Raw genomic sequence first — 15053 nt, forward strand, 5'->3', positions numbered from 1 at the left:
CTGTACTCAGAGGGACGTGATACTTGAGCTCTCTACAGAAATTTCAGGATTTTTTGAGGAGTTTGAAAAGGGGCGTTTGCCCACAGATTCGACTTCCGGCCATTCCAACCTGAATATTTCCCTCTCTCCCAACGTCGCCACCATCGGTTATAGGGTGATTTTTTGGTGACGCATCTTTTTTTTGTTTTGATTATATTTTGTGTATTTAATAACCCTATATCATTACACTTGTCGATTTTACCGAGTTATTAATCTTAAATGAAAAATAACGCAATAGCTAAGCCCATAGCTTTCATTATCACAGCACTTCATGAAACAGGTGCCTTTGTACGCAGTAAAGAGCATGGATTTATATGCACCAAAGATGAAGTTCGCCATGAAAAAATATTTGGCTCAGTAATATTTTGTAATTGTCTTGTAAGCCCGACCGGCAATCTGGAGGGCCGGATTCGAATCCCGGCAAAGCCATATATTTTTCATGGTGAGCTTCATATTGGGTTTAATACATAATGAAATAATTTGCACCCGTATGCGTGACTTTGTACAAAGTCCATTATTATATGCAGAGCTGTGATAGTAAAAGCTGAGGGCTTAGCTGTTGTATTATTTGCCATTTGATGTTGAGAACCTGATACAATTGACAATTGCCAAATGACAAATGACTTATGGCCACTACAAAATATTTTATCATTGCGAACAACATCCTTGGTGACCCACCCTCTATGCAACCGGGAAAAGTTTTAAAAAATGACATGCCTAGAAATACATTTACTTCATTTCGGCTCTTAAAATTAAATTCTAAGAAGATGCTGTTATTAAATTCCAAAACTAGCCGATAATTTTAAATATTTTTTATATTTCTCTGAGGCATTAGGAGGGAACTAACTCCTCTTCCCCCCATAGTTACGCCACTGCAATCAGGTAGTGTTTTCAAAGGAATGGGGTCTGGTCCAGTACTACACTTCGAGGGACACAAATCTTGAGCTCTCTACGGAAATGTTAGGATTTTTTGAGGGCTATGAAAAGGGGCGTTTGCCAACAGATTCGACTTCCGGCCATTCCACACTGAATATTTCTCTCCCTCTCCCAACATTGCCGCCGTTATAAACCGGGCAGGGGTGGGTCCAAGAGAGAGAGGGGGGCAGAAAAAAGCTTTTATCCAGCCACCACTCCCGTCTGACTTTACGCACATGTGCTCAAGCAGCCCCTGCATGTACACCCTGAACCCTGGGAACCCTTTCTCCCCTCATCAACCGCCCTCCGTCGCAGATCATTCCCTCAGCTCCCACCACCACACCGCGCCACTCTCAAAAGTCGTGGTTCCACCAAAAAATTCTTCGAAACACGCCATAACACACGCCGAAAGCACAACATGCCCCCTGCCATTCCCCTTTACTTCCGCTTACGAAAAAGTCTCTACATAAATCAAGCAACCTCCAGCCCATCCATGGTGAAAGAGTGTTTCTTTTTTTTTTAGTTCGCTTCCGACACTTTCTCCACGCTTTACCTCCCCTCCCCAATAACGCCTGAGCGATGCTAGGCAAAATATTTACTCTCACAGAAAGCTACTGTGGTGCCCGAACACGTACTGTGCTTTTTTACATGCTGACTGAGGATTCATATTCATTGCGGTGATGTTTCTTCAGAATAGACAGTATCATTCGCATAGACATCGCTTAAATGAAGAAAGCATAGATGAAAACAAATAAAGAAAGCATAAAATATGTAAACCATGCTTTTTTGGCACTTTTGATTCAAACGCCAAAACAAGTATTGGCTCTCTAGCTAGGTTAAAAAGGGTACGATGAATAATGGAAGTAATACCCTGATAGTGACACTTGTCTGCTATGTGTGTATAAATTGAGTTAAAAATAACTAACTGATAACTTTGAAGACTGTGCAAGATTCACGTCCTCATTTCGCACAGCATAAATGAACCGCATACGGTGGTTTTTAGATGTTATATGGATCACCTCTCACTATAAGAATCACATCATATTTTTCAGATCTTAGGACTATGAGAGGCGGTACGAAATACAATAACAACCTAAATTACCGCTAATTTCGGTGGAGATTGGAATAATAATATGGCGATGGTCTGGGATGGGCAGGTTTTCTACGCTATTTCTCGCGTTTCATTGCCGTGCGAATAGACGTGATTGAGTGAAGTTTCTTTTTTTGCAGCGAAATTAAGTGACGGATAACCTCAAGTACCTGTATAATTACAGGTCAACCAGAGCGTAGTTGAGACAGTATTATTTTTGCACATAATAGGAGCAGAATTTTGAGTTTATACTTAAGTTTTGAATTGAAATTAATGTCAAACGTAAAAGATAAGTTCCTGCTGCCTAATATGTGAATTCTCTTATCATATTTACGACCAAATTTACTTATGCATGAGGCAAACTGATCAATATTTCCAACTTATATTAAAGAAAGCCTTACACAGAATTTTGTCAACAATATAATGAACATTATTGCTTTTGAAGTATTCGTCATGTTAGATTTCGTTTGGTTTCAATAACAATTTTTAGACTCGGAAATAAGCTTGTACCGTGAAATTGATTTCGCACGGGTGAGACAGTGTAGTCTTAAGGTTCGCATTTATTGTCTTGGTTGGCGTCCGTTTTGATCAGACCGCTTTCTATTCCTTGGGCCCGTTCCATACGAGGCGTATAACAGACCTATCTAAGATAGTACGAACTTGCAGTTCACTTTAAGCCCTCAATAGCATGAATGTGAATGCACAAATGCATGTAAGAACGTAGTTGAGGAAAAGATGCAACTTATGTAAAAATCCGCGCCCTGTAGAATGCAAGCTTTAAGGGTATTTTATATGGCGTTACCAGGGTATTTGTATTGACTAACATCGTGTGTGGTTTAAAAAAAGAGCTGTTTCCTTTTGACCTACTAGTCGTAAATAGAGAATGGTATACATGGGTCCTCGCATTTTTCCCCTGAATCTTCCTCGAATGTATTTCGCAGGGCTCACCAAAATTCGTGTCTTCAATCCCTATTTCCCTTCCATGGCTTCCTGCGTTAAATGATGCATTCATGAGGGTACTGAAGTGCGTATGTTAAGTCAACTTGGCACGCGGCTCTAGGATTTTTGGCGCTCGGGTAGGAAGTGTGGAATTTTAGGGTGGAATTCGGTTTTATGGCGAGAATGGGTATAATACAGAGGGCGGGAGAGAAAAACCTCGGGTCTTTTTTATAATGACACTTTACGGTCAATCCGTAGACTTTCGTTTTCGCAGCCAAATGTACCGTGTTTTGGAGCTGGAGAATTCTGCCATCGTCCCCCAGACAGACTCTTTCCAAGAGAAATGTCCAACACAATGTGAAGCCTATAGTGTAGAAGGGATTTCTTTGGTCCAAGTCACCTCTTTAAAAGATATACCTTTCAATGAGACTCAGGTTTCTGCTATGAACTGAGAGACTGAAATAGGAGTAGGAGGAAAGATGCGGTAACCAGATGTGGCTTCAGTCTGAGGACTATTCTGTTCTTTGGCCATCTTTTGAGATTTATTTAGGCAAATTATCATGCATCTCGTTCAATATTACTTCATTTTGCAGTTGTTTTAACTATGGCACAACTTCATCCTCATGTCATTGATAACTGCATAGTTCACGAGGTGAATCCTTATTTTCCTTGGATAAAACAAAAATGCCTCATAATTGAGAACATAACTTCTCGATGTACCTAAGTCACTGTCTCTGGCGTTCCTTTGTGGAAGTGTTTCATGCTAAAAATACTTTGTTATATTCCACACTTTATTTCAAATGGTATGACCCGGATCTCTGCATATCATGCTATATTCAGGTGACCTGTGAGTGTGAAATATAATAGAGTGTTATTATTTAATTTTTAAAACTATCTTTCGAGTTAAACGGTTTTCCTCGTCATTTGGTGTCGTTACGAGAAAAGCAATTTGAGCATTATAGTAGCTGAATTCCTACACAATGGTACCCTCAGTTCGATGATTATTTCCCTTACTCTTCCTCGATTTTCCTTTTTTTAAATTTTCGGTTAAGCATTTTTTCTGTAGATTCAAAGGAAAAAGTAATTTATAATAATAGTAAAACTTGATTCGGGCATATTAACCGTAAAATGTGACGAACGTTTCATTTTTTATATACAACACTATATATTTAGCTTATATTGCATAGCTAGGTAGTATCAACTGACGCCTCGTGGTAAAATTAAATGCATGAAATCAAATAGCTAATATTATTCTCACCCTTTTAGTATAAATTTCTTCTCTATCAACTTTATGGATACCAAATGCCTTAAGAGGATGCATATTTAAAAAAATACTTTTTGCGCATACTAGATACCTAAGAACCACGCTTAACATTTTTATTTATTTACATATAAAATATAAAATACCTTTAATTTAGTTTTAAAATTTCACTTTTAGCTAATTTACTATTGAAATTCTCCGATTCGTAGACAGGAGCAGCTTGAAATAACAACGCTGACTCGCATTGATGATAAAAAATTTTATCAATTTTATTGAATTGTGCGAACATCATTCACCTAAATTTTCTGTGATGTGTCTTTTGTAATTTTGATGATTGAGTTTTTCTAGGAGGAAATGTTCGTATAGTTTGTGCATTGCATCTCCGTAAAGTTATCACCTCGGCTACACTTACTTTGATTCATTGAAATGTTTCATTAAAATTTTAAATAACACATAACATTACTGTTCTTCTGATCGCTTCCACTTGTGCTCATCAAGTGATTTCGCGGGTTTCATACGTGGGATGGGATCGAAGCAGGGGAGACGTGAGTTTGTTGGGCAGCACAGTTGGTTGGTCCACGTCCAACATTTCGGACCCGCAAATATCCCTGGGATGCAATACGATGCTCCTGCGTTTTTTAATTACCACTTCTTGCGTGATTTCATTTTACATACCCTGATTTTAAGTATAGCAGTCGCAAAATCAGAGTGACACTAATATAATGAATATATCTGACCCAAATCTGATTTTAATCCTGATCACTTGCATGGCTAGGTAGTATCAATATATTCCATACAGCCCCATTTTGGTTTAAATTCTATGCATAGAATCATATAGATAGCATTTATTTCGCTCTTTAACCATATTTATTTCTTATGTGTGAAAGTCGTTGATTCCTAAGGCTGTAAAATTCTGTTATTTCTGTAAATATAAAGGCTAATATGATGCGATTATTTCATAAAAAATCATTTCTTGTAATAGGCGTCTTAATATCACTACCCACGTCAAATCAATTATTTTTCTTACTACAGAAAATATTAAATGCCTTCAGTTTTAGATTACTTAACTTTACTTTTTGCTTTTTTCTAACGAAATTCCCGGGTTCTGAGGCAATGACAGAATGAGTCGATAGAGTTGATTCGCATTGACGATGAAATATGATATCAATTCATTGAAGTGTGCGACAATCCCACAGAGAAAAAAATCATTCAGCTTGATCGAGATGCCATTTTTTTCTTTGACGATTTTATTTGTAATTTTCGATGATTGATTTATTCTCGGTGAAATATTCTCAGTTATTGCATTGCGGGTGACTCCGTAAAGTTATCACCGTGGCTAGTCTTAGTGTGTAAGTCCACTTAAATTAATCTATTAATATGTTTCACTAAAATTTTAAGGAGCACATAACCTTAGTGTTCTAACAATCGCTTGCACTGGTGCTCATCAAGTGATTTTTCCGGTTTAATATGTGGGATGGGATCGAAGCGGGGAGGAGCAACGTGAGAATTGGTTGTGCAGCACAGTGGGCTGGTCCCCGTCCAACATTTCGGACCCGCAAATATCCCTGGGATGCAATGCGAGGCTCTTCCTTTTTTTAATGACGACTCCTCTTATTTTTATTTCCTGGAGCCCTTCCAGCGGGGAGGAGGGGGAATGGTATTCGTTCATTCTTTGAGCAGACAGTAAAAAAAAAAACTTCTCGTCCCCCGAATTTCGATGCAAATTTTGCCCGGGCAGAGATCGGGTGAATGAATGAAGCAGAGAAGAGGGATTCGCCGACGAACTAATTTCGGTTCCTCCGCAATGAGGCCGTGACGGCTAATATATCATTCGCCCACTTATCACGGACGCTTTACTCTCATTTTCGAAGCCGAAGCATTGTATTTTTGGGACCATCGAGTCCATGAAAGCACCGTATTTCATCTCCATCCAACTTTTTACGGCTCCCATAGATTGCTTATGCCGCCGATGAAGTCGTGAATAAATATATTATATGTATGTGTGCGGTCTTTGGTAATAAAAATACGAAAACCGGAAATTGATCATCAAATTTGTTTTCGATAACAAATGGCAGGGATCCAAAATTATCATCCTTGCCGCTGGTCTCTGGGATATCTTTTTTACTACAAACGACTTCAATATACGATGCGCCTCAAGGTCAGCAGTAGGTATTAGAGAGAGCCTATAGATTAAAGTCTCAGAGAAATTTCTTATTCAATGGGATAATGGCCGCAGAATATCGAATCAGTAAAAATAATTTATTAAGTATGGTATTTCGATCAGTTTAGTATGTCTGTTTATCAATTTTACTCTTAATTTCGAAAATTGTAGTATCATTGTATTGCGGAAAATTGTAAAATCGTTGTATTTGGGGGCTATAGAGTTCACGAAAGAACCGTATTTCATCTCCACCCAACTTTCTCTCATAGATTTATTATGCCACCGATGAAGTCATGAATAAATATACGTATATCTACGATGTATTTAATTGCTGTCGTTGGTAATAAAAACACGAAAACTGGATTTTGCTCATTGAATTTGTTTTCGATTAGAAATGGAAGGGACCCAAAATTCCCATCCTGTCCCCAGATGATGAAATCTCCAGTAGCTGGTCACTGGGATATCTATTACCACAAATGACTTTAAAATATGATTCGCCTCTAGGTCAGCAGTAGGTATTATAGTCTCTATAGATTACAGCCTTCGAAAAAATTCTTATTCAATGGGATAATGGCCGAAGGAAATTGAATGAGTAAAAATATTTTATTAAGTATGACATTTCGATCAGTTAAGTATTGATTTTCATCAATTTTACTCTTAATTTCGAAAACTGTAGTATCATTGCATTGCAGAAATCGTAAAATCATGTTTTGGGGGCCATCGAGTCCACGAAAGCACCGTATTCCATCTCCATCCAACTTTTTACGGCTCTCATAAATTTATTATGCCACCGATGAAGTCTTGAATAAATATACATAGGTATATGTATTAGAGTGCGGTCTTTGGTAATAAAAACACGAAAACTGGAAATTGATCATCAAATTTGTTTTTTATAACAAATGGAAGTGACCCAAAATTCTCATCCTTGCTCGAATGATGAAGTCTCCAGTAGCTGGTCTCTGGGATATCCGTTTTACTTCAAATGACTTCAAAATACGATGCGCCTCAAGGTAAGCAGTTATCGCCCCAGTAGGTATTACGAAGATCCTGTGGATGAAAGTATTCGAACCAATTCTTATTCGATGAGACAACGGCCTTAGACAAACATTTAGTTAAATAATATATTAAGTATAGTATATCAATTAATTCTTTTTATCATTTTATTATTTGCTGGGAAAATTTAAGTTCATTATAAATGAAAACGATGAAGTAGTGAAAACATTTCCCAATATTTTGAGAAAAAGTATTTTGGATCTGGTTTTAAGGATTTATTTCAATTTGATTGAGACTAATAACAGTAATTAGGTTTAAATTTTATATGAGATCACTCTATTTTTTATTACATGTTTAAGCGGAATTTTCTATAAATCTGCTTTTAAATAATACTCTCTATGGAAGCACCTTCAGGAATACCATAGCAATGATATACATGTTTTGACTACGGTAATTGATTCAACGCTAAAGAAACAACTATTTGGATGGAGAAGGTAACTGACCTCTTCAATATTACTTGATTTGTCAACTTTAGAAAAATAATTAAAATTATGTTCTTTTCAGTTGGGTAAGGGCATTCACTTGTGCTTGGATTAGTTCCTCATTTTCTCAGAATTTTTTTGCATAATTTCTGATGATAAGCATTTATGCAAAACATTGTAGACAATGCTTTAATCAGGAAACGTTCCCGACGCGAATTTTCAGATTTTTTTGGAAAAAGGCGTGCAGAAATTTAAACAGGTTGACCACATAATCAGTATTTTATGTATTTAAACATCTTTAAAATGTGATTATTAAATGCAAGCAAAGATTATATGGCGATCAAATAATCTTTCATCCATTAAAAAAGCATTCCTTAAATTTTCAGAGTGAAAAAATTATCTTAAAAGGTATTAATGTTGTTTCTTTTATGAAAAGTTTGCTCTGATTTGTTTAGTTTCAACCCCGAAAATAAATTTCATGTTTTTTTATGCAACTATTTTCAAGATTTTCTCAAAGTTTACGAATCATCACGTGCCTTTTACTTTAACCCTGCCTTGAAGCATCTTCTCATTTCTTCAACGTCTCACAAATGTTTCTTTCCTAATTATACGGAATAAAGAAAACTCGTTATCTTTTCTGCCAAAGGCAGCTAAAAAAAGTCAGAAGAGATTTCCAAGATTAAAATGAGTTCATTGAGAACTATGGTGGATTTTTTTCCACCTTAGCTGGAAATAAAATGATAATACTGGCATCATGGCTTATTTCGCGGGCTAACGAATTACCTTACCGTTACAAGCTCAGAAAATAAATCCGATAGAGATATCCACCCAACGAATAAGGAAAAGAGGCCCTGTTTAGACGTCAGGAGCATTATTCTCTCCTCTATTTGTCTTTTCTCCGTTCCTTAGATCAGGAAAAAATTCCTTCGACGTGTTTTCCCTCTTTTGCGCCCAGAAAGACTGAAAAAGTCCTTTTAACATCTTCCCTCACTTCTCAAAACACGTACTTCTCGCCGTGAAAAAAGGATCCTGTTTTCACATTCAAAAGAGATGACCCCCATCGAAGACCTTTCTCACGGAATGTATTACGATAGCCATCTGTTATCCGGTTCCTGCCTTCTCCGTCTCCCGGTATCTAGGTGCTACCTTTTCCTCACCTTCTTTATTCGGGGCCATTACGAGTGAGGTCAAAAGATCTGGAGTGCCTTTCCTTGAATCCTCCTATCACCTCTGTTCCTTCTTTTAGCACGTTCTTCCGTGCACCCTTGGAATTCACAGGAAAGAAAATCATAAATACTGTCGCAATTGCCGATAGCACGATATAGGGCCTTAAGCCGAAAATGATACAGTTGGAGTTTTCTATATTTTATTTCTTTGCAAATAAATAAATATGCAGTGTGTGATAACAACTGAATGACATTAATATATAGTTATTTTCTGCTTCATTCTCGAGAGTTAATTAAATTATATTTTGATAATCTTTGGAAAATGTATGATATTGTCGTCGTAAACGAGAAAAATAAGGGATGTCAAGCGGATATTAATTTTAATATACTTCGAATTTACAGGTTTCGTGACCATGGATTTAAATTTCAACTTTTGCACATTATAATCCCATTTTAAATCTTATCTTTATTTTAAATTTATTATAATTTTATTTAAATCTTATTTTTATGTGGCTTAACTTTTAGTTTTTCGCGAATTGAATTTGGTCTTTTTTGTCCATTGCCTTGCTGCCTTTTCTATAGATTGACATATTTTTCTTACTGTGTAAATCCTGAGCCTATGCCCAAATGGATCTTTTAACTCTAGCAAAAAAAAGAGGATTAAATTACATTCTTGGACAATTTTTATGATTGGAATCTAAAAATTGGGATTAATGATTAAACTGCTTGTTGGTTCAGTTTAACCAAGTTTCCCATATCAAGGTGAAAATCAGAAAATTAGGATTAATTGGTAATTGGTCGGACATGATATTACTTAAATGAAATCGCGTACTTCACAAGTAAAGGAACAATGTTTAATGGATAACATGAGCAATGTGTCTTATCTAATTTACACAATATACGACAACGTCTTAGGAAATAGGTTGCGATGTATTTTAATTACACAGGTATTAATACGCTAGGCATTTATGGATCTTTATGTCATTTTGTGATCTTCTACCGTTCTACATGAAGGCACATGGACCATTGCATAGGGGTACACGTTCTACTTGTAAGCACCAACACCTATTATACCTCTTATATAAATATGGCAGCAACTTTTTAATATGTAAGATATGCTAGGAAAATATCATTAATTTGGTAGAAAAGTTATATCTCTATATATCTCAGTATAGTATTACGTAACTAAACTATCTAAAAGTATCGTCCATTTTCCTAGCGTATAGTGTTTTTCTAACTAATTATCATTGGTTAAAATGAATATTTTGGGTAAATTTAAAAATAGATATAAAAATAATATACAGCAGATTGGAAATGTATTAATATTTTAAATCCATTTATCGACTCTAGCCAATCGAATGCAAAAGTAGGATTGAAAAACCTTGAATTAGTCTTTGTGGAGCACACTTGATTTATTTTTGCCTTTAGGCGTGAATTCCGGAGTATAGAAATATGATCAAAATATTCGTCCCACTTGTTCTTTTGCACCGAGCGGAAAGATTTCAATTTAACTTTAAAAAAACGTTAATAAAAAAACTTTCCGTCAAGCCTTTCTCTTTACGCAGGTACTTTTCTTAATTGAATCGCGAGCAGTTCGTCCGTATTGAATGGCTTTATGTGTGACCGATATGTGATCAAGCATGAATGCGTTGCCTATTGCATGTTCACAATGGATGACGAAAAGCGGGCGTTACAGAAATTAATCGGACAACTTGGGCACGGATCGTAAGGCGATGCAAAATTCACACGAAAACAGATGTGGGAAAGAAATGTCTCCCAAAGAGCGTGAACAATTCTTTCTGTTTTTTTTTAATTCGGCAAAACTTCAAAGGAAAGCCGTCTGCGGAAAATTTTCTCGCCTTTTTTTTATTCTTTTCCTCTCGAGTAGTACAAAGTGAAGTCATTTTCGAGGGCATTTGGCTGTGCGGAATAAAAGGTGGGAATACTTTGTGCCCTTTTATTTGTCATGCACTGCATCCCTGTTTCAGTTTAGCGCTCCGTACGTATTCTTTTTATCTTCTCACCTCTTCCTTTTATCACGTTTCTCTTCGCAAAAAGGCTTTCTTCTCCTTTTCTTTCTCCTTCTCCAACTCCTTGCGATTTTCTCCGAGTCTTTCCTCGAAAGGGTAGAAATTTGGCAAAAGAAAGAAAGCGTGTGAGGAAGAAGTCGGAAATAACCTTTGGAAAAGAAATAATTTTATCCCCTTTCTCCGATGCCTTCTTTTGTGTCGGCTCGAAGGCCAGAGGAACACATATATATGTATACATTTGCACTCGCCGTGCGATATTTTTTTCTGCTTTTCGTCGTCCTTTGTGTGCTCAACTCTGCAAATGCGGCCGCTCTCTTGTCCTTCCTTCGCGTGCTCCAAATCCTTCCATTTTCCCCTCGTCATGGAAACGAGGGGAAAGATGTAATGCCTCATTCACATTACGATCGTCCGAGCCGTCGTCCTCACGATAGTTGACCGAACTAGCCGTGTGAATGCAAGTTCCGACTATAGTTGACGTAGTTCCGAACGTTGCCACTTTACGATGGTTAGGCGCTGGGAGACCGGAAACGGAAGCGACAAGAGAAAGACGAAAAGCTCGTGAAGCTCTATTTTTTTCATGGACATTTCATGGATTTGTCCTAGGAAGGAAGAATATGGGCGGAATAAAAATTATTCGGTAAATACACGTTGAACACAGTAATATCTTGTCCATGCATACCTCAACAGCTTTGCTAACCTACAATTTCCCGTTCACTTTAGATGTCAGCGCTAGAGGGCAGCACAGGTTTTAACCATCGTTGTGTGAATGCACGATAGTTCCGACGACGGCTCGGACGATCGTAATGTGAATGAGGCATAAGGGAATTGGGATGCCCAGTAGTGTGGTGCAGATAAGGGGATATCGTAGATGCTGAAATTAGGTACAATCATATTCTTACGTACATAACTAGATTCTCTTTTAGTAATGAGCCGAAATAAATATGACAAAATATATAATGAGAATAGGATATGTGATAAATAATCTAACATTTCACAGTACTACTATCGTATAATAAAGATATTATTTATACTATTGTGCGATGCATTTATTTGATTAAATACGATGTTCAAAGCAACTGTCTCTCGACCTACAATCTATGCAAATTTTAGCTCATTGAAACGTCGAAATTGATTTTTAGGTCTATATTGAAACGGAATCATATTTCCTATACCGTTACAAGATTTGAATTATAGTACTTTTTGCTGATTTTAATTGATTTTGTTGTATAAAATAGTCATATAAAGGTGAAGTTTATTATTCTTCCTGGCTGATTTATTCATTATGACTTATTTCAGCCATTCAAGATTATTGGCCGCAAATTAAAGTGTGAGTTATAAAGTTGCATCTCATCATCCTGGGAAGACTATTGATATACCGATTGCGTATTTAACTGTTTACATATCACATGGCATATTTAACGAATTTTGTAGAGTAATTTTCAGCTGTGTGATAAAAAATATTTAGCCGGCTCTGTTTTTTAGCCTAGCTACTACCGTGCTAACAAAGTCTGACGACTTTTTTTGTTTTCCTGCTGGAATATTATTCCGTCCTTTCTGCTTCCTATTAATTAAATGTTCAGTACTTGACAAAATGTATATTGTCCTCAGTATATGAACCCATCTAATTAGGATCTATTAATTATTTGAACCATTTTGAAAAGGGTGGTAAAAATTGTTTACCTAAAAATCGGGTCAGCAACCTTCAACTAATGGGGTCCAATTTTTATTCCTTTCAATTCTCTTCGTATGCCTATCAACATCGGGCCATGCCTTTCAGCATTTCTGTCGGGCGTGGGATGCCCTTGTTCTCTACCTGACAATCAGACTGGTTAATGAAAGAGCTCACAGGGTTTGATTTCGATTAAGTTCGGAATTATTTGTTTTCCATGTCCCACATAGCCGTTGAACACGTGGATCGCAGATATGATATGGTTTCTGACCACTATTGTAGCCTGCTACATGACATGTATTGAATTTTTAAACCCTAAAATGTGAGGTTTATTCATAAAGTAAGGGCCGTTTGGTCACAGGAAAAAATATACTCATACGAAACACATTTAAATGGCACTTTTAGTTGACTAGAAACTTACTTCAGTTCTCTATATAATCGCCGTTGACTTCTAAGCATTTTTCGTACCACTGCACCAGCTTCTTAAACGCCTCTACATAGAAGCTCGCCAACTGACACTTGAGCCAATAGACAAGTTCTTGGGTCCCTTTTCGGTCCCGAAACGTTCACCGAGCCACTGTTTCAAGTGGAAGAAGAGGAAGTAATCGCTACGTGCAAGGTCAGGACTGTACGGTGGGTGGTCAAAGAGCTCCCCTCGACAATCCTTTTACATACAAGAATCATATTACAGAACGCACTTCACAGTTGACGGGATCAACGATTGCCGCGAACATTGTTGTTTGCATGCGCAGACAATCAAACGACTTCTGAAACAAAAAATGGTGCTTTAGTTTTTCAATGAATCAGCAGATGGCGCGGCAGAAGTCAAACTGAGTTCTGAAGCGCCAATGCATAAATATAAGCAAATGGCCCTTATTACATACCATTTTTCGGGTGTACGTCTGCGTGCTTAATATTTAACTCGACGTTTCGTTCCTGACGACGTTCCCAGCAGGAAGAATAAAACGTCGAGTAAAATATAGTACGCAGACGTACACCCGGAAAAATGGTATGTATTATTCCATCTAATCCCTGCGGAAACCTTCTTGTCTTTCTACTTCTCCTTCACTAACACCGGAAAGGTTACACTGGTCCCTTTACGCTTGAATCGTCATTTTCCCTGCTTACGCACTTAGCGTAAAACCATCGCCGCCGAAGAGGTGGTATATATACTCACCGGAGGCTGGATGGATATAGGGTATATAAGCCCGTCAAAATTGAGAGGATCGATCGATCGAAAACTAGATGGCTATTACTTTATAAATGTGCAACTGCCACACAACACCCTTGTTAATGATTGTTTCATTTTTCCATTTTTGTCATCACAGGCGCATCAATCGGACTGAGGAAGCCTTGAGGATGCTTCGCCGCTGCATCCTATTGGACGCATCCTACGTTCCCGCCTATCTGCTGCTCGCCAAGCTCTACTCTGGGTTGGAGGGCGGCGGTGGGATGGAGGCGGGGGAGATGCCGCTGGCTGGGGGCGGCCTGGGGGCGGAGAGGCGACGGGCCGTCGTGGGCAACCTGCTCCGGCACATCACGCTGCTCGTCCCGAGGGATCCAGACAGCCTCGCAGAGTACGCGTCGTGGCTGAGGGACGTCGGTGAGTGCGTTAACCGTGGCTCGAACCTAGTTTCATTGAATCCAACGCATATTTACGCTCTCCGAACATTGCATAAAAATCGTACAATATGCATCAGCATAAGTGGCTTAGCCAGGGAGGGGTCCGGGGGATCCGGACCCTCACCCCCCGAATATATAAAAACGCAGTTATTTTCCTTCACAAAAGACAACAAAATATCGAAAAATCATGGATTTTCATTATAAATCTCCAACAAATGAAGTTGTTTATGAAAAGTGTTAAAATTAGTTTCGCGCCACTTTCTTAGTACCCCGTTTTTTTTTAAATTTTCATCCCTGGTTTTGGATTCCCCCGAACGAAATTCCTGGCTACGCCACTGATGGGCATACATTTATCTTTGAAAATCATCACAAGACTAAATTTTCGGTGGAAATACCACCGTCCTCGGAGTTAGGAACAAGAGTCATGTTGACAATATGAGAATTGACTCTTGTTCTTAACTCTGAGGAAGGTAGTGCCATCGAAAATTTAGTCGTGTGAGTGTTTTATTGTATTTCATTGTTTTTATTACTGTTTCTCACCCTACCTAGTTTATATTTGCGTCAAATATCTTGTCAAGGAATATCAGGAAGTATCTTTAAAAAGCTGTATTTGGCAATATTACGAATCTTTAAATCTGTATCAGATGAATACGTGCATTCCCCATCCATCCAACTCTTTGACCCT

General features: G+C 37.8%; 1 protein-coding gene across 1 annotated transcript in view; it reads left to right on the plus strand.

Moving 5' to 3' along the window:
- LOC124162150 (protein O-mannosyl-transferase TMTC1-like) overlaps positions 1-15053 on the plus strand; it is a 956057-nt gene that overhangs the window by 883003 nt on the left and 58001 nt on the right. The window contains exon 12 of the mRNA XM_046538572.1: positions 14074-14348. Coding sequence (XP_046394528.1) covers positions 14074-14348 — 275 coding nt within the window. The remainder of the gene's footprint in view (positions 1-14073; positions 14349-15053) is intronic.

Source organism: Ischnura elegans, chromosome 7, assembly GCF_921293095.1.
Source record: "Ischnura elegans chromosome 7, ioIscEleg1.1, whole genome shotgun sequence".
Classification (NCBI taxonomy): Eukaryota; Metazoa; Arthropoda; class Insecta; order Odonata; family Coenagrionidae; genus Ischnura; species Ischnura elegans.